General features: G+C 50.4%; 2 protein-coding genes across 7 annotated transcripts in view; one reads left to right on the plus strand and one right to left on the minus strand.

Moving 5' to 3' along the window:
- Positions 1-11,895, minus strand: SPINT1 (serine peptidase inhibitor, Kunitz type 1). Of its 3 annotated transcripts, none has more exons than XM_040226901.1 (11): positions 11,722-11,895; positions 10,896-11,435; positions 4,231-4,358; positions 3,844-3,982; positions 3,529-3,747; positions 3,373-3,399; positions 2,908-3,033; positions 2,744-2,794; positions 1,552-1,722; positions 1,284-1,334; positions 1-884 (listed from the first exon to the last, which is right to left on the minus strand). In XM_040226901.1, exons 2-11 carry the CDS (start codon positions 11,350-11,352, stop codon positions 679-681), a joined length of 1,575 nt encoding a protein of 524 aa, XP_040082835.1. In that variant the 5' UTR covers positions 11,353-11,435; positions 11,722-11,895; the 3' UTR covers positions 1-678. The 3 variants fall into 3 exon arrangements, with proteins under 3 accessions (XP_040082835.1, XP_040082836.1, XP_040082834.1); XM_040226902.1 differs by having other exon boundaries at positions 3,577-3,747; positions 11,635-11,894; XM_040226900.1 differs by having other exon boundaries at positions 11,635-11,726.
- The window catches only part of PPP1R14D (protein phosphatase 1 regulatory inhibitor subunit 14D), a 21,735-nt gene continuing 9,256 nt past the window's right edge, over positions 11,420-23,898 (plus strand). The window contains exons 1-2 of one of the 4 annotated variants that reach the window (XM_040226910.1): positions 11,420-11,729; positions 23,412-23,670. In XM_040226910.1, coding sequence (XP_040082844.1) covers positions 23,419-23,670 — 252 coding nt within the window. In that variant the 5' untranslated portion in view covers positions 11,420-11,729; positions 23,412-23,418. Of the gene's footprint in view, positions 11,730-23,232; positions 23,671-23,898 lie in introns of those variants that run through there. The other 3 variants (XM_040226906.1, XM_040226909.1, XM_040226908.1) reach the window with 3 other exon arrangements.

Raw genomic sequence — 23,898 nt, forward strand, 5'->3', positions numbered from 1 at the left:
CTCACAGGATAAATCACTTTATTCCACTGAGTGGACTCTGGCCTGTGGAAGCAAGGGAGCCCCAGTGGGTGCGGAGGATCTGGCTCCGTGTGCAGGCCGGGCTGGTCTGGGGCTTACTATGGGGGGCAGGGGAAGAGGTGGGGCCAGAGAGCCACTTCCTACTCCTCTCACCCACCCCCCAGAGCATTAAATAAACAAAAAGGAACTCTGTACAACACAAAATATACAGGGAAGTCCTTCCCCCCAGACCACCCCCACCAGAGCCCTGGACTTTGCAGAGTGGGAGAGGCAGCTGTGGAGGAAAGCGTTGGGGCCTCCAGCCTCTGATGCTGTCCCAGTTCCCTTCCCAAGGTCATGGGATGGGGGCAGGCAGCTTGGAACAGGAAGCAAAACTCCAACTTCCTCTGAAATCCTACGTGGAGAGGTCCATTTCTTTGGGACTCCTGGCTCAAAGGTTTTCTGCTCCTTGCAGACCCGTGAGCTTTCTCAGGAACAAGTAGCCTGGACTTAGCTGAGACTCCTCCAAGAGGAGCTGGAGCCCTGGCCTTGGAGGCAGAACAGCCCTGGGAAACAGGCTGGAGAAGTCTGGTCCCGAAGTCTTTGCCCAGCCCAGGCCTCCGTCTTGGCTAGGAAGCAGGGCCAGGTGAGAGATGGCGAGAGCCCTGGAGAGGCCCAGGCTCAGAGGGGTCTAGTTGTTTGATAATAGACCAGGTGTTCCATGTCATCAGTGGTGGAGACCTTGGAGCTGGTGGGGGTGGAAGGTGGGGGGTGGCGGTGTCTGTGGAAGTCCTTTCTCTGGTTCTTGAAGAAGCAGTAGCCCAGAATGGCGACCACTGCCACGATGCAGGTACCCAGGAGCACTGCAATGGTCACCTCCACGGAGCCTGGGGGAGGAAGGGCCGGATGAAGCACTCCCAGAGCCTGCTGGGTCCTGACACCCACCCCTACTCTGTATGAAAGGGACTTGGGCAAACGGATGCGGGGGGGATAAGGAGCCTGCGCGTGTGAGCAGCTGAAACTGCTCTGTTGGGAGCTTGCTGGGAGGGATTCTGCTGGGTCTTGGCTTCAGGTCACTCTGCTTGCAGGTGATATGGGGAGGACACTGATGGCCGCAGACCTGGCATGTCTTTCTATCCTTCTCTCCCTTGCCCCGGCAGGCAGCACCATTGTCCCTTTAGCCAACCTCAGGATCCTCTCAACACCGGCTTAGGCTGTCACAACCAACTGGAGTTGATCTTTGAGTTCATATCTACTCAGTGGTGACAGGCAGATGGGGGGCTTACCTGTGCTGGGAACAACGGGGCTTTCCCGCCGCAGACCAAACACGTCCTTCTCTACAAAACAATGGAGGTGGGGAGATAAGTCAATATGAAAGGTTCGAAGACTCAGCTGCTCATCAGTAGTGCCCCAGACACTCCACTGCCATCCTCTCCCACCCTTGGTTCATGTGCTCTGAGGAAAAGGCTGACCAGTCCATGCCTTGGGACAGAGCCGAATGCTCCAGCTAAGCCTTTCACCTCCCCATCTTCCAGCCCCCCGTGCCCCACTCACTGGAGATGCCACGACAGGACTCAAGGCACTGCTCCTCCTCCTCAAAGTTGTTCTTGTTGCCATAACAACCGCCATAGGTAAAGCGGGCGCAGTGTTCAGTGAAGGGGTTGTAGTACCAGCGGGGGATGCTCTCTGAGCAGAGGCCTGTGTCTGGCAGGTCTACACAGTGCCCTGCAGGGTAAGGAGCAGACGAAGGTGTGAATGTCCACGGGACCTCCCTGCCACCACTAGGCTCCACATGGTTGTTGCCCACCACCCCTGACCCTCCTCAGGCTGGGGATGGCTGTGATTCAGTGAGGGCCCTGGGGGCCCCAGAAATATCTGGGCCATTTGCAGTGTTGCTAGAAGCAAGGAAGATAAATGCAGAAAAGTAAGTTTGGGTCCAGAATTACCCTAGGCTGACTCGTATAACTATTTCTTAATTTTCTTTCAGCATTCCCGACTGTATCAAGGTCTTGGTTTCTCCCCAGCACTTGATGGTCTGCCTTCTAACAAAGAAAACTCAGAGTCTGAACCTAACAAAGAAGACTCAGAGTCTGAACCTTGGCAGCCAACAGTGTCCAGCTAAAATTTGTTACCATGTTTTATTATCCTTATTTTAAAAGCAAATCTCAAATTGTGGCATATAATAGTGGCTTTTCATTTACAGTACTGACATGAAAGTTCCTTTTTTTTTTAATCTCCAATTTCAGTTATTTATTTTCGGCTGTGCTGTGTAGCATGCGGGATCTTAGTTCCCTGACCACGGATTAAACCCATGCATTGGAAGTGCAGAGTCTTAACCACTGGGTTGCCAGGGAAGTCCCTGAAATTTCCTTTTTAATATACTAAGTTAAATCAATTACATCTCAGTGATATGTAGGCATGGTTAAATTTCTGAAGGTGTTGGAACTCTCCTGGCAATCTAGTGGTTAAGACCCTGAGTTTCCACTGCAAGGGGCATGAGCTCAATCCCTGGTTAGAGAACAAAGATTCCACATGCCATGCGGCATGGCCGAAAAAAAAAAGAATTTCAGGAGGTGTTAAGAGGATGTCTGATGCTTAGCAAACACAGAAAGAAGAGCGCAGGACACCCCTGCCCCCAGCTTTCTGCCCACAGCCTGGTGCCCACAGCAGGCCCCTTCAGCACACTGATGGCATGAGGGAGGAGAGTAGCTCAGCCCTGACCCAGGAGACCAGGGCAGGAGCTCACCTTTGTCCCTGGGGAAATGGATCCTCTGGAGTTTATCGAAGTCTCTGGTGTCTGCAAAGATGAAAGATCAGAGGCGCAGACCTGACAAGGGCCTCGCAGAGGTGTGGGGTGACTGGGCTGGATCTGCCCTGCCCTGCCCACCGCCCTCCGCCCCCAGGCCTCACATTTCTCACAGGTGGCCTCATCGGAGGCGTCAGGGCAGTCGGGAGTGTCGTCACACTCCAGGAAGCTGTCGATGCAGCAGCCATCACCGCAGCGGAACTTGCTGGAGTGGCAGCTGCCAGAACACACTGGGGAGGGTGAGGCAGGGGAGGGGGAGGTCAGGTGGGGGTGCAGAGGCCAGCATATACCGCGAGCCCATCATCTACCTGGCCCTCTCTAGCCCCAGGCGGCATCATGACACAGCCCCTGTTCCCTCTCCACCCCTGCCCCTCAAACCCTCCTACACACAAAACAGGCAAAGGCTGATGGGAGGATCCTGAGCTGCAAGGGGTGAGGCACTTGTGGGCCTTCATTCTGAAGGCAGGAATGAGTTGTGGAGCCAGGGCAGTGTGAGCAGGGGCCTAGACTTGATACCGGCTAGAGAGCTGGCAGGGGTGAGGGGAACAAGAAAAGGAGCAAAAGCCTACCTGGATGATGCCTTTCTGCTGAGGGACCTAGGAGAGAAAAACAGAGAAATGAGAGGAGGCAGGGCCAGGCCCCAGCCAGGATGAGCTGATAGGGGGCCTACGGATGGGGGTATTCCCACGCCCACCTCCCTGATCCTGTGAAGAGAGAACACCTACCCTGGGGGAATGTCACCTGAGCCCCAACACTGCTTCGCAAAGGCCCACCTTGCACATTGTGGCAGGCGAGCTTGCACTCTTCTTCCCGAAGGTAGTTGTTCTTGTTGCCCAGGCAACCTCCATAAACGAAACTCTTGCAGATCCGTTCTGTGGGGTCGTAGTACCAGCGGGGGAAGGAACCACGACAGCGGCCCACCTTCCTGGATGCAAGGCAGTATTCTGGCAGGGAGGGCAGCTGGTCAGGGGCGTCTGAAGGGCCAGTCAACTGGGGCGGGGGGTGCCTCCCACGGTGGCCTCCGCGCCCCACTTCCTCACCTTCCGTCTGCTCAGGGGATAGCACAGTGACTGTGACGTTGGACGTGCTCTCTGGCTCGTCTGCACCGGCCGCCGTCAGCTGGAACAGGTAGCTGCCTTCTTTGAGTCCCCACAGCTCCACCTGGTCTGGATCTTTCCTCTAAGCACAGGAATGGCTGTCAGGCAGGGGCTGCTTGATGCCCCTGGGCTGCTCCAGGCCCTCCCAAAAAGCCACTCCCCCCCCCCCCCCCCCCCCCCCCGCACTGGGGAGAACAGACTGTCTTGGTATTAAATGGATCCTCGGCTTTTATCCACCCCATCCCACCTGGAGCCGCAGTTGGGCCTACGGCCCCAGAAAGGAGCCCTGGGGAGCTGAGGTGGGGGTCCGAGAGCCACCCAGCGTCTCACCTCGACCCTGATGTCTGTGTCGCCCCGCAGCAGACGCCAGTCTGTGGTCTCCACACCCTTCAGCACTACGGGCTCCTGGGGCTGTACCTTCAAGTCTGTACCGTCCCAGGCCTTGGGGATCCGGGACCCTGTGAGGTAAGGTGAACTCTCGCTGAATGGGAAGGATCCCTCCTTAAGTGAGGGGCTGGTGCCCTATGGGTGGCAACTAGACCAACCTAGGACTCAGCAGCCTGGTGAGACACACATACGATTACACAATGACACCATTCTTCTTGTCCTCTACTTAGATATGTTAAGCTTAAGACATTCTAATGTTGTAAAGCCACTTTCGGAAGCAAATAACTGAGCGCATTGCCATCTCATCCCATTTAGGAAAAAAAAATATATGTATATATATACATACACATACATGTATATATACATGTATATATATACATACATGTATATACATGTATATATATACATACATATACATGCCTTATACACACATATATTTGGAAGGAGGAATTTTCCTATTTTCTACAATAAGCAGGTACTTGTGCTAATTGCTTTAAAACGTCAGGGGACTTCCGTGGTGGTCCAAGTGGCTAAGACTTGGCACTCCCCACACAGGGAGCCTTGGTCTGATCCCTGTTCAGGGAACCAGATCCCACATGCTTCAACCAAGTTTGTATGCCACAGCTGAAGATCCTGCATGCCACAATCAAAGAACCCACATGCTGCAAGGAAGATCAAAGAACCCATGTGCCACCACTGAGACATGGCGCAACCAAATAAACATATTTTTTAAAGTTAGAGTAACAACACTTTTGAAAAGCCAGATAAGTTAATGTGTAATTAACATCATCACCCCTCTCTCTACAGCCCAGATCACTGCTGAGAAGCCCAGACAGAGGCCTTAAGCACAGAGTTCCCGGGGAACACTGTGTCAAGCCTTGGTGTCCCATGATGCCTGGGCACATGAAGAGGGTGCCTCCTCCAGTTACAAGGGGACACAAAATACCCTTCCTCAGCCAGGGCCTTCAGAGAGAGCGTGGCCCTGTGGACACCTTGATTTTGGACGTCTGGCCTCCGGAACTGAGACTATACATCACTACTGTTTTCAGCCACCCACTCTGTAGTACTTTGGCATAGCAGCCCTAGGAAACTGATGCACTGCCCTTGAGGGTGTTATGGTCCAGTGGGGCAGGTTAAGATCCAGCCACAGGAAGCAAAATGAGAGAAAAGACCCACCAAGATGAAGGGGTTTGTGGTACATGTACAAAACAAGGAAGTGGATGTTTGAAGAAAGGAAATATCACAGCAAGTTAGAGGAAAAAGGCAAGGCTTTGTGAAGAACAGACAAAGGATTTTTATTTATTTATTTTTTTTGAGACAAAGGATTTTTAATATTCTTTTATTTTTATTTGTTTGGTTGTGGGGAAGAATGTTCTGTGTTGCTGATGACAGCAGAAACCATGATGAGCTGAAACAAGAAATGGAGAATTTGCAAGGCTGGCTTGGTGGACTTTAAGGAGACCAGCGGGGCTGGGACAGATCTCCAAGGGCCCTGGACACTCGGTCAGGGCATGTGCACACAGCAGGATTGACATTCAAATATTTGACAACTGGTGGTACAGAAAGGGGACAGACACTGGCCATGAATAGTGGCACAGAAGCCTGGAGGCCCAGTCTGCACTAGAAATTGACCTCCCTCAAAGCCTGATCAAGGTCCAGAAGTATTAAGGGAAGGCCAAGGGCCAGGGTAGCAGGGGAATTCTTAAGCTCCTGGCAGCAACTGTTTACCCATCTGTCTGGAATAAAATTATTTCTATGGAGCAAGGAGGACCAGTGTAGCAAGTGGACCAGTGCAGTAGTTCAAGGCAGATGCAACAGAAGCAGTCTGAATTAAGGGATAGCTTAGGAATGGATCCTGATGCTGGAAAAGACTGAGGCAAGGAGGAGAATGCGGCAACAGAGGAAGAAATGGTTGGATAGCATCACTGATTCAATGGACGTGAGTGTGAGCAAACTCTGGGAGATTGTGACGGACACGGAAGCTTGGTATGCTGCAGCCCATGGGGCCACAAAGAGCTGGACACAATTTAGCGACTGAATGGCGGCAGAGATGGAAAGGACGATCTAAGAAACAACGGGTAGACGCTTCAGGCTGCTGTGCCTGACAGGCCCTGGGGGACTGGCAACGGAGAGCCAGGGCATGGGCAGAAGGGAAACCAGATCTAGCAGGAACATGCGGCTTCAGCCATAGAGAAGTTGAATTTGAGGGAGAGGAGGAGTGCAGTGGGAGCCCCAGAGAAGCCAGAGGTGGAGAAAGACCTGGACTCATACTAACAAAGCTGCTGCTAATGGAAACTGTGCTCGGAGGACTTCCCTGGTGGTCCTGTGGCTGAGAATCTGCCTGCCAATGCAGGGGACAGGTTCAATCCCTGGTCTGGGAAGATCCCAGATGCCTTGGGGCAACTAAGCCCCTGGACCACAATTACTGAGTTTGGGCTCTAGACCCCACACTCCACAACAAGAGAAGCTACCACAACGAGAAGCTGTCACACTGCAACTAGTTTGGCAACTAGAGAAAGCCTATGCACAGGAATGAAGATCTAGCATAGCCAAAAATAAAATAATTAAAAGCAAAAGAAAAAAAAGAAAGTGTGGCTAGCACACACTAGATACTTTATCTGTAGTATCTTATCAGAGCTGGCAAATTATGGCCTACAGGCTACATTTAGCCCAACCTATTATATTTTTTAACAGTTGAAAAGAATTCTTAAACAATACTTTATGACATGTGGAAAGCACATAAAATTCAAATTTGTGTCTATAAATTAAGATACAGCCTTACCAAATTGCTTACAAATTGTGGACGGCTGCTTTCATGTTACAACAGCAGCTGAGCAGTTGTAACCAACACAAAATCTAAAGTATTTACTATATGGATATCCACAGGAGGTTTGCTGCCTCCATCTATATTGCCTTCCTTCCTAACCATCCTGCCACAACTGCATTCTTGCTCCTCTTTCCAGATGAGAAAACTGACACCAGAGAGGTTAAATGACTTGCCCAGGGTCGCTCAGTTTCTAAACAGCGGAGCTGGGATTTGAACCTTGGTCTGACTCATACTCTGTCCAAAACATCAAAATACCATGCTGCAGGTTATACCTGCTTAGAAGGATGTCTTTTTTTTTTTATATTACTTTTATAATCTTCAATTTTGTTTTTAGCTTAGGTAATATATGGACCTGAAGAAGGAAATGGCAACCCACTCCAGTATTCTTGCCTGGAAAATCCCATGGACAGAAAAGCCTGGTTGGCTACAGTCCATGGGGTCGCAGAGCTGGACATGACTGAGCATAAGGACATGAACGAGCCTTCTCTCCAGAGGTGTTCTCAGTTACTAGTTTCGGGGCGTGTGTACGTGTGACTATCAGGAGAGAGAGTATTGAATTTATAAGCATGCGAGTTCTTCATCTTGCTTTTCCTTTAATATATACTGGAAATCATTCACAGTTGTACATACTTTTGGTTGCATAGCACTTTTAACACATTTAACCAGTCCATCAGTCCCTCTTGATTTAGGTCCTTCTTCCCTACCTTTCTCCCTCCCTACTAAAAACTAACCCATGCTGCCTCAGGGTTTATTATTCATATTACGATTAAAACAGCACCACAGTATCCAATTATAGGATGTGTTGACAGACACTGAGATTGTTTCCAATTCTTTGCTATTATAAACAATGGTGCAGTGACTGACTGGCTGGTAAGTTGTTTTACACATGTTTAAGCATAGCCACAAGATGAGTTCCTGCAAGTGGAATTGCGATGAGGGTTATGTGCCATTTACACTTTTGGTGGATACTGCCTGCCCTTCACAGAGGCACCATAGAAGGTTAGTGAAGTCTAAGAGTTCAAAGGAAGGAGAGAAGGTAAAGAGATAACAACTGATAGAAGGCTGAATCATAGGGCTGCATCTCTGCCTCTCTTTGATGAGGCAGAGAAAGCAGAGCCAATATGGGAGTCACAGAGGGTGATCCCAGAGGTGAAAAGACCAGGACACACAGTGACAGCAAAGGGCTGGGCGGGGAGAACTTCCACGGAGAAACAAGCCAAGTGGTGCAGAGGCTACAGGACTGAGAAAAGGAAACCTCCATTACAAGACCAGGAGAGCAGGGCCAGGAACCAAGCCCCATCCCAGTGGCTTGAGGGCTCACTGAGAGCTAGCCCAGGCCCTGAGGTGAGAGGCCAAGCCAAGGGGGCAGTGAACTGGGAGGAGCCTGTCCCTCCCTCCTTGCATTTTCCAGAAAGTAATCAGCAGTCCACAAAGGGAAACAAGACAGACTACTTGGCAGTCTACCTAGCAGAAAGATGGGCTAGCCCCACTGGCCCCAGGGTAGAAGTCACAAGCAGAGTGACATATCAGACCTCGGGCCAAATCAGCAATGTCTAACCACACGCAAGGCTGGTCCTCTCCAAGCCCCAGTCCCAGGAGCAAGGGGCAGATACCATTCCTTATTTCCCACCCACTGAGAGCAAAGGGCCAGAGGAGCGATAAAGCCAGCCCCTCCCCCAGCCGTCAGGCCTCAGGACTCTCCAGGGAAACACAGTCTCTATCTTCCAAGCCACTCTTCCAATGCAAAGATGGGGAAGGTAGGGGAAGGGGAGAAGAGGAAAGAGCAGGGTGTTTAGGAGGCCCCAGTAATCTGGACTGGACTGGCCTGGCCACAGGCAGGGCAAGGGGTACAGGTCAACCCACCCTGGGAAGGGCTCCCCCAGTACAAGAACCAAAGGTTCAGAAGCCCTGAGTACTTGCCCACTTTGCCTGCCTCGGTCTACCCTAGCCCAGCTTCCAAAAGGCCATAATGGCTTGACCCTCTTTGTACTTTCAACCTCTCTAGCGCGACTCAGGTGAGAATGGACTCCTGGACACATCACACAGCATCCCCCATTCTCCCAAACACTGTGGTGCCCTGAAATGGCCTGGGGGCCAGACTAAGTCCAAGTTCTACCCAGCACCCCCTGGGACAGGAAATCCCCGCTCCATCCTGTCTTGTGCCAATCAGGCAAGTCAGGAGGTGGGGAGGTTCTCAGATGAGAAAGGCTCCATCTAGCTCAGCTTCCCGACCAGACCCCAGAGTTTCAGGCGTCGGCCCTGCAGTGCTGGCCGTCCGATGGGTCCTGTCAGGGCTGGGAGGGCAGGCAGCTCGGATCACTTAGGTCATCACCACCTACACTCCCTGCTGCTTCCTTGTGAAACAGGCTTAGGCCCTGGCCCACTGGGACTCAGTAGCCCAGCCTAGCCTAGAAACAGTGTCCCTCTCCTGGAATCTCCACCCCACCTCTTCTCAGAGATCCAGAGCTTCTGAAAGGATAGGGAGAAGAGGAAAGGCTGGAGAGGAAAACTTTCTCTACTTCCCAGAACTGAGACCGACCAGCCCCAGCCTGGACCCTGGGCTCCCTAGTCTCTGGTTCTGTTGTCCACTGGGCTGTCTTGGATCAGAGACAGGTTTCTACCAGAAAGATGGTCTTGTGTGAGAAATAGTGCAGCCCTGTAGGAGGTCTGGCCTGGGGTTGAGTCCCATTTGTGGACGGTATATATTTAAGATGGGAGTCAGTCTCCTAATCTAAAAAGTGGAATGACTACTAATAGCACCCTTTTCAGAGGTGGTTGTCATGATGCCTAAGTGAGAGGCTGAGTGGCTTAGCAGTCAGCAAACAGTAAAGTACTAACAGAGGTTATCAGTGTGACCCATCCCTGCCCTGGAGCCCCACCTGGCCAGAACAACAGGTGGAGAGGATGGGGAATGAAGGTCTCTGGAGGGACCCCAATCCCAGCTAACTGCTCAATCCCAGGAGGAAAGAGGAGGAGCCGTGGCCCCACTTTGCCCTTATCCTGGAAGTAAACAAGGTGAGCAGACAGCTTGGCTACTAGATCTTAAGCAGGAAGAGCTCTGCCAGGCTTACAAGCACACACGAGTATACACACACGCACACACACACACTTGCCTGGACAGCTGACTTCCTTCCCCTACTAGGTATTCATACCAGTGGACTGACTCATCCAGCAACCCTCCTCACCTGGACCCCAGGGCCTCTAGGCTACTGTGTCCACAATACCGCCTCCTCCCCAGTTGGATCACCCCCAACTGGGCTTGTTCTTTAGACTCTGGTGGTCTGGCAGTTTTTCCCCCAGACCACTAAGGACCAGTACCTGGGGAGAGGAGTACAAGAAATGCTAGAACCAATGCCAGACCCAGCAGTGAGGAGCCCAGCCTTCACCAGGTCCACTTGACAGAGCCCCAAGGTACCTAGCACAGTGCTTGGCCTGGAGTATCTCTCTATCTAGTCATCAGGTGGCCTCCAGACAGCTCATTCCCTGATTTGGCTCATTGAGGTCAAAGTAGGAATCCCCAGGAGCTTGCTCCCACTCACACATCCCAGAGCACCCGCCCACTCAACATCCTGAATTCAGGAGCCAGCATCGGCTCTAGGACGTCCCCCCTTGCCCCTCTTGTAGCCTGTTCTTTATTTACTGTTTATACCATGCCTACTTCTAAGGATGAGTTAGGATCGAATGGGACTCTCCTCCAAACTCCTTTCTGATGCTTCGCGCAAAGACCCTATAACCAGTCCTTTTTGTGAGTCTCCCCAGATCCTGGCACCCTCGTCCTTACCTCTAAAGCCCTGGGTCCGCAGCTCGCGGTAGGAGCGGTAAACCTCCCGCGTGAGGTAGTTGATGAAACCCTCCCTGGGCGCGAACTTGCACACGAAGTTCTGCTCGTAGAGGCAGTTGATGAGGAAGCACGAGACGATGGCGTCCTCCCCGCCGTCGGGCTGCAATTCCACCAGCGCCAGATTGCAGTCGTTGGAGCTGCAGCAGGCGTGCACGCAGTCCCGGCCGCGGCGCGCGGTGAGGGAGCGCAGGAAGGTGGCCCCGTTTCTGACCGAGGCGTCCGTGTCGAGCACGAAATCAGGCACCCCGGGGGTAAAGCGGTTCAGGCAGCCGTCCGCCGTGAGCAGACCGGGGGTCACCGGCGGCGGCCCGGCCTCGGCGCCCCGGAGGGCGAGCGCGCAGAGAAGCCACACGGCGACCGCTGGGATGCGGGCCCGGGAGAGGCGGCCCTCGGCCATCGTCCTCCCGGGGATCGTCGCCCTCCTCCCCACCGGGGTCACCTTCACAGAGCGGGCCTCTGGGCTCCGAGGGTGCTAGCGACCTGCGAGAGGGAGGGGACGGAGGAGGAGACATCGAATCAGCCAAGAGACTTCCAGGGAGGAGGGCCGGCCGGGAGGAAGTGAACGGGAGGACCAAGGAGCACGAACACCCCGGGAGTGAAGAAGGGCAGGCGGGCCCGGTCCTCCCACGCACACTTCGGTGACCCCGCAGCCGCTCGGACGGCTAAAGAGCTCACGTACCCTGACACAGGCACCGGCGCAGAACAAAGGGCCAGACATGCTCCGAACCCGCTCCGCCTCCTCCTGGCTCTCCTCGGCCCGGGTTACCTGCGCAGGTGAGTGGGGTGGGGCCGGGCCTGCCGAGGTTCCGGTCCAGGTGTCCCGCGCTGCTCGGACCGCCGTTTCCGCCCGGGTGTCGGGTGCTCTGGGGTTCCGGCACCTCCACCCCTCCAGTTTCTGGTGAAACTGAGTCAGTGCGGCCGGGGCGGGGCGAACATTAACCCCGGCGTCGCCAGCCCCGCCCACGCCCGGTGCGCCCCTGCAGCCCGGGCTTCCGGGCCGCCTACCTCCAATCCCTGCCATCTTCCACTCTGCTTCTGCAACCTGGTGCCCAAACAGGCTCAGAGGCCGGCGCGCCCTGCCCCGGTCCCAACCTCGCGGGGCTCCATGCGCCTCAGAAGTACACCCCTATCCCTGGAGGCCCAGACACTTCGGGAAGCGCCGACGACGTCTGGCACACGAAGGTGGGTCAGATGCTCAGAGGCTGCCGACTCCCTTTCCGGTCCGGACTAGCATTCCCAGACCCAGGCCCGAGGCGCTAGGGAACGGGCTGGGGGAGGAGAAACGGGGGAAAGCCCGATGCCAATGATCTCGCTGTCGTGGTCAGCCCTCGGGAAGTCATTTCCGTCTTGTGGCGGGAAGAGATCCCAGAAGCTGTGTGGCTGCACCTTTGATAACTGGAATCCCAGATGCCCGCTGGAATATTACCACCTTTGCCAGCTCTGGAAACCCTCCTTTCTGTTACAGTTGAGAAACAAGAGATTTCCCCGGTCCAGGTTTCCCTACTTGATCCTCAGTGGTTCCTTTTGTTTTGAGGCCCTTCCTCATTTTGTACTAACGTTTCCGTTCCGGTCGTTGTCGGAGCTGAGTTAGTTTCATTGGTCAGCAGATCCCTCTCTACAGCACAGAATTTCTCTCCTCTCTCACCAGGTGGGATGCTCCTGGTCAGGAGCTGGTTCTTTCAGTAAAATAACATCCTTGGAAGCTAGAGTTTCCACATCACCAAAGTAGCTGAGCCTTCACTGAGCCCTGGGCTCCTTGAAACCGGGCTCATTGCTTTTCCTGAGGGAAGAACTCCTCTTAAAGGCCATTCTTTACAGAGCAATGTTAATGTTCTCCTAAAAAGAGATTCCGTACGGACTTCCCTGGTAGTACAGTGAATAGAAATCCGTCTGCCGATGCAGAGGTCACAGATTCAAGCCCTGATCCAGGAAGACTCCATATGCCAGGAACAACTAAACCCATGAGCTGCAACTACTAAACCCGCGAGCTGCAACTGGTGAAGCCTGTTCACCTAGAGTCTGAGCCCTGCAATGAAAGAAATCGCAGCAATGGGAAACCCTTGCACCGCAACAAAGAGTGGTCTGCAGCAGTGAAGACCCAGCACAACCAAAAATAAGTTAATCAATACTTATTTTAAAAAAGAGAGCTTCCACACCTTCACAATGACTTAACAAACCACAGCCCAATGGGAATGTTCTTCTTACCCACTAGATCCTGTAGCCACCCCTCAGTCTTTTTCCTAGCTTAACTGCAACATTCCCTAGCTGCGCACATTTTGGGTATGGGTATTGTGTGGGGGAATCTGGAGTCTGTCTCCCCTCTGAATTTTCCGTTTTTTTCCACTGCCCCAGGCACGGTGGGGAACATGGATGATATGCCGGGGAATGAAGCATATGATTGTGTAGTTACTGGAAAGAAAGAATTTTGTTGAGATTTGATTTGTGCTTCCTTTAATACCTTATACATACAAAAATCCTAACACAGAAGACTTACCCTATGGTAATATTACTACAGATTAATCATTACTTCCACCATATATATCATTACAAAAACCTACATCTGATAATGCCCAAAACCTGTTCCCAAGTATTTCCCACACATTGCCCCATTCAGTCAAAACAAACCAAGAAAGAAGGTACTGATTTTATCCCCATATTACAAACGAGCAAGCAGGCTCAGACAGGTGGACAAACTTGTTAGGTCACGTGACAGATAGGTGGCAGAACCGGGACGGGAATGCAGGCAGGCTAAGTCCACTGCTTTAGCACCTAAACACTGTGCTTTTTACTGTACTTTCAATTCTGACTTCAGCTGGAATTCCACACTCAGCTCAGATCAACTTGCCTTGAACATCAACAGATTTTCAAGTGATCAGCCACCATTTGAGATGTCTGCTGTGTTCCAGACGTGTGACATCTGTGACCTCTGATGCTCACAACAGCTCTGAGAATAGTTTCTACTTTGCAGGGAGGCTCACTAAACTCCTAGGTAAGGTAGTGAAGAGTGGGAGGCAAGATGCTATAGAGGTGCAGCTTGTGGGCTTCAGACTCAGATTACAGGATTTAATTCTTTCATCTGCCACTTACTGTCAGTGTGGCCTTTGGCAACTTATTTATCTTCTCGGTGCCTTAGCCTTCTTGTATACAGCGTGGGACTTCCTAGGGTTAGTATGAGAATTAAATGAGTTACTACAGAGGAAACATTTGACTCTGCTCAATAAATGTTTCCTGAAAAAAAGTGACAGAGTCAGAATTTTATCGCAAGTATCTCAGACATCAAAAACTACACTTTGGGAACTTCCTGGTGGTCCAGTTGCCAAGACTCCATGCTCCCAATGCAGGAGGCTCAGGTTCGATACCAGGTCAGGAAACTAGATTCCACATGCTGCAAGGAAGATCAAAGTTCCTGCATGCCGCAAGACCTGGCACAGTCAAGTGAATATATATATATAAAAAAAAACAACCCTACATTTTTCACACTACCTCATGCTGGTTCTTAGATCCTAAAGAGAAAAGCTACACATGAAGGGAAAAAGACTAAGTTCATCAAAGCGGTAAAGGTAATGGTATTTGAATGATGAAAATATGGGGTAACATTTTCTTTTTTCTAGTTTAGAAATTATTACCAAAGTTTCCTTTGGTGAGCATGGAGTGTTTCCATGAGAAAGAGAAAAATACATCATGACAGCTTTCACATTCATCATGTTTAGCCCCACGTTACTTCTTTTTCCACATTCTCTCCTCATCTCACTGACCCAGGCACTTTGTCCCAGTATCTCTGTGCCCCCTGCCTTTCCGTGGGCTTCCCTTGCAAGCATCCAGCCAGCCCTGGGCAGCGGCATCTTCTTCGGTAACTGCTCACATCCTTCCCGGCTTGTCTGTAGCCACTGCTGCCCTAGTTCTGGGCTCTGTACCAGCTTGCAGATGTACTCCAGGCCACCCTGCACATGGCATGTGGTTCCCTCCTCCAGCCCTGCCCTTCACCTGTCCAGGTCCTCAGTGACTCCCAAGAGCCTCTCTAGCAGTATGTACAGAGCCAGCTATCCTCTGGGTGGGTTCATAAAATTTGGTTTATGGAGAGGCAGAGAGCGTCAGAGCTATTGGGGGTCTCAGTTAAAGCCTTTCCCCTTACATATAAGAAGCTGTATGTCCTATATATAGGCCCAGAGATCAGTCGTTGGTTTGTTCAGAGATGAACAGAGCTAGTATGTAGCAGAGGCCATCTCTACATTTCAGGTCTCTTGGCTGCCAATATTGGCCCCTTCCTGTGATTCTGACTTACCTTCCTACAAAGCATTTCCAGATTATATTGTTTTCTTTTCTCTCTTTCTCCTTTTTTGGCCATGCTGTGTGGCTTATAGGATCTCAGTTCTCCAACCAGGGGTTGAACCTGGGCCACGGCAGTGAAAGGCCAGAACACTAACCACTAAGCAACCAGGGAATTCCCCAGATGATATTGCTTTCTGATTGTACATTGCAGGCCCAAGGGAGCTGTCCAGGTGAGTTAGCTCTTTTGTTAGGCCATGTGGTTCACACTCCCTATATGAACTTGGGGAAGAGAAAGCCAGGGTTTATGCTATAGGCTTCCTTCATACTTGCAATATCACCAGTACCAACCACTGATGTTAGGAGTGGGTGGTTTGGTGAGAACATGCAGTCCTTAACACCATACTAGAAAAGAAACACTGAATGCCTTGTCTTGGATGGTGGTCTGGTGGTTTCTATAAGTAGATTTAATGAACTATCTACAAAGACCGCTATCAACGATGGTGGACAGGCCCTCACCTTGCTTGTAAGTGCATGCTGCTCCTCCCACCAGGAGGTGGTGTCTATCTTTCCCTTCTCTTTGAATTTGTAACTTGCTTTGACCAATAGGACAGAGTAGAAGTGGTGCCCTGTGGCTTTCAAACCTCAGCCTCGTGGCTTGCATTTTCCCTCTTAGAACCAGTTGTCAAGTGAAGAAGTTTGACAACCCTGAGGGAGAGAGAGGCCACTGGAGGAGAGCAAGACCAGAGGATGAGAGGTTGTGATGGGAGAAAGAGGTGTCTGGCTATCTCACAGCCACCCTAGCTGAGTAGCTTCATTAAACCATTGTTCACCATTAGCCCCAGTTGACTTGCTCCAACAGAGATTAGCTACACCTCCAAAGCCCAGCCCACGTTGCAGCATCATGAGCAAATGTGTTCATTTTAAGCCTTTGAATTTTGGGGTGATATCTGTAAGCAGATAAGTTAGGGAGTCCCTGAAGAAAGAGAATCAGGAATGGCATTCTCGACATAAGAGAAACCACTGGGGGGCATTCTGTGGTGGTCTAGTGGTTAGGATTCCTGGCTTTCACATCAAAGGGCCCAAATTTAATCTCTACACAGGGAACTAAGATCCCACAAGCTGTGCAGAGCAGCCGAAGGAAAAAAAGAAAGAGAGAGAGAGAAAAGCTATTTTGGCTGAAGTTATCTTGTGTTCCCTGATAGCTCAGTTTGGAAAGAATCTGCCTGCAATGCAGGAGACCCCAGTTCGATTTCTGGGTTGGGAAGATGCCCTGGAGAAGGGACAGGCTGCCCACTCCAGTATTCTGGCCTGGAGAATTTCTGGGTTGCAAAGAGTCAGACTGAGCGACTTTCACTTTCATTTTGTGACCTAAGCCTGGCCACAGTGCTTGCCCTTGAACAGGTCTAGGTAACAAGGATCTTGAGGGAACAAAGACAACAGAGAAGACAATCAAACAATAGTCCTGTGATAAAGCAGAGTCCTAGTTCCTCCTCAAGGAATATACATAATAATTTATCTTTGACTCCAGCTGGAGCTAAGGGCCCCACCCTGGTGGAGGACAGAATAATGATACCCTCCTGACTTCAATCCACCAAGACTTGGACTCCTAAAACTTTGCCCTAATTCTATGCAGAATTTTCTGCTCAAGCCTCTTCATGAATATGCATATCAGTTCAGTTCAGTTTGGGCTTCCCTTGTGGCTTAGCTGGTAAAGAATCCGCCTACAATGCGGGAGACCTGGGTTCGATCCCTGGGTGGGGAAGATCCCCTGGAGAAGGGAAAGGCTACTCACTCCAGTATTCTGGCCTGGGGAATTCCATGGACAGAGGAGCCTGGCAGGCTACAGTTCATGGGGTCCCAAAGAATAAGACACAACTGAGCGACCAACAGTTTCAGTTCAGTTCAGCTGCTCAGTCATGTCCAACTCTTTGAGACCCCACGGCCACAGTGCTTGCCCTTGAACAGGTATAGGTAACAGGGATCCTGAGCGAACAAAAAAATGTCAGAACAGAGAAGACAGTCCAACAACAGTCCTGTGATAAAGTATATGCATATACCCTTAGCTCAAAACTTCTTTAATTTTGCTGTTAGGGGAGAGGCTGCTTTTAGAAAGTTCCCTGGTCTCCTCTTGACTTGCTGCTATTGCTGTTGTTTAGTCCCTAAGTCACGTCTGACTCTTTGTGACCCCATGGACTGTAGCCCATCATGCTCCTCTGTCCATGGGATTTCCCAGGCAAGAATACTGGAGTGGGTTGCCATTTCTTTCTCCAGGGCATCTTCGTCACCCACGGATCGAACTCACATCTCTTATGTCTCCTGCTCAGGTGGGTTCTTTAACACTAGCGCCACCTGGGAATCCACAAGGTAAGTAATAATTTGTTTTTTTTTTTTTTTCTGAGGCAAGTAATAATTTGATTTGCTGCAAATAATAATAAATCCTTCCTTCTTCCAATCTTTGGCTTGATTGTGTCTATTGGCTTGATACCCACTGTGAGGCAAACCCATTTCTCTGATAACAGTTTTGTGGCAATAACGGAAACAGAGGGACAACATATTTACAGAGCAATTTTTAGTACTAATTATCTGATTATCTGGAGAAGGAAATGGCTACACACTCCAGTATTCTTGCCTGGTGAATCCCATGGACAGAGAAACGTGGTGGGCTACAGTCCATAGGGGACCAAAGAGTCGGACATGACTGAGCGACTGAGCACTAGCACCTCTAATAATTACAGCTAAATAAGGAGAAGGCAGTGGCACCCCACTCCAGTATTCTTGCCTGGAGAATCCCAGGGACGGGGAAGCCTGGTGGGCTGCCGTCTATGGGGTCGCACAGAGTCGGACACGACTGAAGCGACTTAGCAGTAGCAGCAGCAGCAGCAAGTTGCATTTTAATGATCTAAAGCCCAATAATTCCCTTGATAATGCAGAGCCAAGGAATTTTGAGGAAAGTAATGCAATATTTGTCAAGGTGAGGCTACTGTCATTGGTTTAATATTCATTTAAAAGAGACAAGTCCCCTCAGATACTGCTGCAATCCTCAAAGGGCTTGACTTATTTGGCTGTGCTGCACAGCTTGTGGGATCTTAGTTCCCCAACCAGGGGTTGAACCCCAGCTCTCAGTAGTAAAAGTGTGGAGTCCTGACCACTGGACCACCAGGGAATTTCCTAAAAGGGGCATTATTGAAGAATTCTGCTAATGTCAAAAACATTCACAATAGTTCAGTGTGGTAGATAACCTCTAAATGATCACTAATGATCCATACCGGCCAGTAATTATGCCTGTGTGTGTAATCTCCTCTCTTCAGTGTCACTGGACTTAGTGATTGGCCTCTGATGAATAGAATACAGCACAGCAAGTCATGGGATGTCACTTCCTAGATTAGGTTACAAAAAGACTGTGACTTCCATCTCACCTGTCCCTTTCCTTCTCTCAGCGCCCTGTTTCTGTTGTAAACCAGCTGCCATGTGGTGAGTAGCCCACCAGAGAGGTCTGCATGGCAGGGAACAGATGTCTGACCAACAACACCCGTCTGTGCTGGCTTGCACCCTTCTGAGAACCCCTGAACCAGAGGAGTCGGCTAAGCCACCTACTGAAACTGATATAATAAATACCCATTTTTTTAGGCAGGCTTTGCTGGTGGCTCAGCGGTAAAGAATTGCCTGCCAATGCGGAAGACATGGGTTTGACCCCTGGGTTGGGAAGATACTCTGGAGAAGGAAATGGCAACCCACTTGCCTGGGAAATCGCTTGGACAGGGGAGCCTGGCAGGCTACAGTCCTGGGGTAACAAAATAGTTTGACATGACTTAGCGACGCAACAGTTGTTTTAAGCTGCTAAATTTGGGGGTAATTTGTTATGTAGTAATGTATAACTGTTGTGTGCTCAGTCGCTTCAGCTGTATCCGACTCGGTGACCCTAAGGGCTGTAGCTTGCCAGGCTCCTCTATCCATGGGATTCTCCAGGCAGAAATACTGGAGTGGATTGCCATGCCCTCCTCCGGGGGATCTTCCTGACCCAGGGACTGAACCTGAGTCTCCTGTGTCTCCTGCATTGCAGGTGGATACTTTACTCACTGAGCCACCGGGGAAGCCCTAACATGTTCATTAACTGAAAAAATTAGGAGATCAAACTATAAATAGTTTACTTGGTACAACCTTTCAAGGAGCCTCTAGAATTTCCCTAAAAGGGGCATGGGGGAAACACAGGGTGGTCCAGGGGGCATTCCACAGCAGGTAGTAAGGGTTCCATCTCTGGTTGAGGAACTAAGAACCAAGAAACATGGTCAAAAAAATTTTTTTTTGAAATAAGAGAAAGAAAGAGAACATCTAGCTCTGATGGGGCCTGCTTGCTACTGATTTTATTCCACCACTGGACCCAGGCCTGGCTGGGACAGCAGGGCAGATATACTTGCCTCTGCCCAAGCCTGCACCCTCGTTATTTCCCCACCCTGATATGAACCTGTGGTCCTGGTGGTTTTTCTTATCTTGAAACTTGAGTTCCCTTATCTTGGGCAAATTTATTGATGAGTGGTGACACGCAGAGGTCAATGCTGAGATGAAAGACTGTAAATAAGAGACTTATACATAAATAATGGGCATTACTCTTTTGTGTGCCATCGAGCGTCTCTGGGGCTGTGTTGTGCGCTCCTGTAGAGTCTTACCAACGCCCAGCTTATAGATGAGGAAATATGCTCAGAGAGGTCCCATGCATGAACCTGTGTTCCTGTATTGGCACTCGTGAAATTTGCATGTCCCAATCCATCACCAATTTCTGTTAAATATTACCCCCTAAATAGCTCTCCAATCCACAACTTCTCACTATCACCAGCAATACCTCTCCCAGTCAAGCCCTACAGCAGTGGTCTCCCCACTGACCTCCAGGATTTCTGCACCCTCTGATCCTCTCTCTATTCAAAATCTGAACATGTCAGTCTTCCCACCACCCTTGCTTAAGATTTTGCAGTGACTCTCAATGCTCTTAGGATAGAGACAAAACTTCTCACCATGGTTCACAGGGCCCTAAGTGGATAGATCCACCTTGTCTGCCTCAAGACTCACTTCTGCCTCCCTCATCTCTTTAAAATTTTTTATTTATTGGCTACACTGAACAGTTTGTGGAATCTTCGTTCCCTGACCAGGGATCGAACCTGGGTCCACAGCAGTGAAGTGACGTGAAGTTGCTCAGTCATGTCCGACTCTGGAACCCCATGGACTGTAGCCTACCAGGTTCCACCATCCATGGGATTTTCCAGGCAAGAATACTGGAGTGGGTTGCCATTTCCTTCTCCAGGAGATCTTCCCGACCCAGGGACTGAACCCGGGTCTCCCACATGGTAGGCATTGTAGGCAGACGCTTTACCGTCTGAACCACCAGGGAAGAATCCACAGCAGTGAAAGCACAGTTTTAACCACTGGACTACCAGCAGATTTCCCCTCCCTCTTCTCTTTGTTCCAGCTCTACTGACCTTCTCCGGTCCCTGGTGCTTACCCTCTTCCTCCTGCCACAGGGCCTTTGCATATGCTGTGCCTTCTGCCAATTCCCACCTCTCCCCTGTACCTAGTTAACTCCTACTTATCATTCAGAACTCAGTCCAAATGTTACCACTTGTTAGGTCATACCCTCACTAGACATTCTATATTACCTCTTACCTTTTCTTCAGAAAAGAAATATAGTTGCAGTTTTACATTTATTTGATTAGTTGATTAATGTTTATTTTTACAATGGACTGTAAGTTCCATGAAGGCTGAGACTGTGTCTTTTTTGGATCACCTGTCTCCAGTATTGAGCATAGTGTTTGCCTACCAGAGGAGTTCATAAAATCTTTGTTAAATGAATGAGTTAATGAATGAACAAAACCATGGCCTCTTCTGATCTGGTTCCTTTTCCTGAAAGGGCTCTTGAACCCTTCAGGAGACAGAATGGGGAGGGAACTATCATAATAATGCCTATCACACTGTGTAACATGTCATCAAGGTAACAACTGAGTCTACAGGCTGTATTTTTGAGGCCTCCCTGCTCACTTCTTATTGCCACCTTCTTCCAAAGAGGGTCAGGAAGAAGCCACTGCAGAGAAGTTACAGAGCCAGACTTTGACGGACAGAGCCTCCCCGGGAAAGCAGGGAGGATGAGAAGGCAAAGAAAGGAAGAGAAAGGATGTCTGCTGAGAAAGGACTTTGTATTGAACATCATGTTAACGTCATCTCATTTAATATTTACATATATATTTATTTGACTGCCTCGGGTCTTAGTGGCAGTACATGGAATCTTTGCAGAATGCAGACTATCTGTCGTGGTACTCTGGCTTTAGCAGTTGGGGGCTCAGTAGTTTCAGCACATGCTTAATTGCTCCGCAGCATGTGAGGTCTATAGTTCCCCGACAGGGATTGAACTCACGTCTCCTGAATTACAAGGTGAATTCTTAACCACTGGACCACCAGGAAAGTTCCCACCATCTCAATGAATCCTCTTCAAACCCAATTTGCAGATGAGAAAGCAGACTCAGGCTGTGAAACTGGAGGGTTATTAGACCAAGGCAGGGCAACGCTGAGTTTGAACTGGGATCTGTCAGCCTTCCTCTGAAGCCTGGGTGTTTCTAGGCTACCATTCTGGCTTCCAACCCTCAAACACCTCCCCAACCCAGTTAACTTAGGGCCCAGAATACCACCATTAAAGACTCATCAATCAGTTTTTGTCTAAAACTCTCTTGCAGGAGTCACTGTATGACAGATGAAATTGATAGGTTGGAAACAAACTCAGCATCACAAAGGCAACCACTCTAAGACCTAAAAAGAAATTCATGAAAAAGAAATACATAAATAAAAATAGGAATGTAGGAAGTAAAGGGGATGAGGGAGTATGAGTGAGGGAGCTAATTTCTTATCATTCACATTAGGAGACAAGAGATACCGTCTAAAATGGACAAATTGGAATTTCCCTGGCAGTCTAGTGGTTAAGACTCTGATCAGAAAACCAAGATCCCACATGCCATGCAGCACAGTGAAGAAGATAAAAAATAAATAATATGGACACATTTGTGTTATTACAGGTGATCACAGGAGAACTAGGAACAGAAACTGTCAGTAGGCTGCCTCTAGGGGGTGGAGCTGGGGAGAACAGAGAAACTTTCATTCTTTATTTGTCCTTCTTAGCTCTTCATTGAAAAAAAAAAAAAAAAGGACTCAATGGACGTGAGTCTGAGTGAACTCCGGGAGATGGTGATGGACAGGGAGGCCTGGCGTGCTGTGATTCATGGGGTTGCAAGGAGTCGGACTCGACTGAGCGACTGAACTGAACTGAACTGATATATTCTTCTGTTGTGTAACTTTTCTAAAATGTTTGGAAATTTTTGTTACAAAAGACTGAAGAGACAAAAACACCCTTCCTTTAGAATGCAAGTCTGTCTTGAAGTATTAGTCCTTGACACCTGGGTAAATGTTAGGTCTGCAGGGTTCCTCAGTGGACCTCAGTCAGGGGAGGGTCACGTGGTGGTAAACATGGCTTCCTAAGCAGTTGCCTGTGGGGAATGGGCTTGGGAGACAAGTTCGCCTTTGCAAACACACAAGGCCAGGGGAGTACCTGTTCCCTCACAGTCCTAAAGGCAGCTCACACTCAGACACAAGAGGGTGCTGCCCCCGCAGGGGCCAGAGATCACCACCCCTCTAATTATTCCTGATGCAACTCTGCCCTCAGCAGCACCACACTCTGAGCAGGAGCCCTTGCCAGCCAGGGACCCCACTCCTGCAGGATCCCTGTGAGTGTAGCTTCTGAAGGCCAATGGATCTGGTCCCAGGAAAGTGCGGTGCTAAGGTCTCTCTGGTGAGTGTGACTCAGGTTAGAGCCCCACACCCCACATGACCCAAGGCCCTCTCCCACCTCTGAGGCATGGCACCCTCTTGACCTTTGTTCGTGTGTAGTTTATATCCCTGTTTTGCAGCAGCTGCAGAAAGGGAGGCTGGGGCACAGCTCGGGAGTGCCACTTACTGGCAGCCTGGAGCCAGGAGCCTGGCATTCCCAGCACCAGACAAAGGCCAGTTGATCTTTGACCCCCGCCCCGCCAGAAGCCTTGGCCCTGCCTCCACCCGCCTTTCTTTCTTCCCTGCTGGCCTCTCCGCTCTGCTCTCCTCCTCATTCCCTGGCTTTCCTGCTCCGACTGGCAATTTTTCCCAACTCTTTGCCCAAACCAGTCCTTCCATGCTGTCTTCAAGCCCTGCTTCCTGCACATCTCCCAACCCGGACAAGGAGGATCCAAGTAAGAAGGTCCGGTGGGCTTCTGGGAGGAGGAGGACATCATCCACGGACTCCGAGTCAAAGTCCCAGGCTGACCCCTTCCGACCCCGGTCCCGGAAACCCAGCCGGCTGACGGTGAAGTATGACCGGGGGCAGCTCCAGCGCTGGGTGGAGATGGAGCAGTGGGTGGACACCCAGGTTCAGGAGCTCTTCCAGGTGGGTAGGACCTGGCGGGCCTGGGGACTGGAGGGCACAAGAGAAGTGCTCTATGGAGAGGAAGCTTTTCCCACAGGTGAGGCATGGGTTTGCAGTCCTGAAACTGGCCTCCCATTGGTCTGGGCTCTGCCTCCCACTCTATAATCTGGAGCAGGTCTTTTAACATCTCTGAGACTCAGTTTTCTATCTATAAAATGGGGCTATCAATGCCTGTTGTACCCCTTTTGT

The sequence above is a fragment of the Oryx dammah genome, unplaced genomic scaffold (genome assembly GCF_014754425.2).
Source record: "Oryx dammah isolate SB20612 unplaced genomic scaffold, SCBI_Odam_1.1 HiC_scaffold_26, whole genome shotgun sequence".
Lineage (NCBI taxonomy): Eukaryota > Metazoa > Chordata > Mammalia > Artiodactyla > Bovidae > Oryx > Oryx dammah.

Bases quoted from the DNA above. Each gene is read 5' to 3' on its own strand.
- SPINT1 (XM_040226901.1), bottom strand. From the start codon at position 11,352: ATGGCCGAGGGCCGCCTCTCCCGGGCCCGCATCCCAGCGGTCGCCGTG. The intron at 4,359-10,895 runs GTAAGGACGAGG...CTTACCTCACAG, and splicing joins GCGGACCCAGGGCTTTAGAG to GGTCCCGGATCCCCAAGGCC. The intron at 1,335-1,551 runs GTGAGTGGGGCA...ATTGTTTTGTAG, and splicing joins GTCCTGTCGTGGCATCTCCA to AGAAGGACGTGTTTGGTCTG.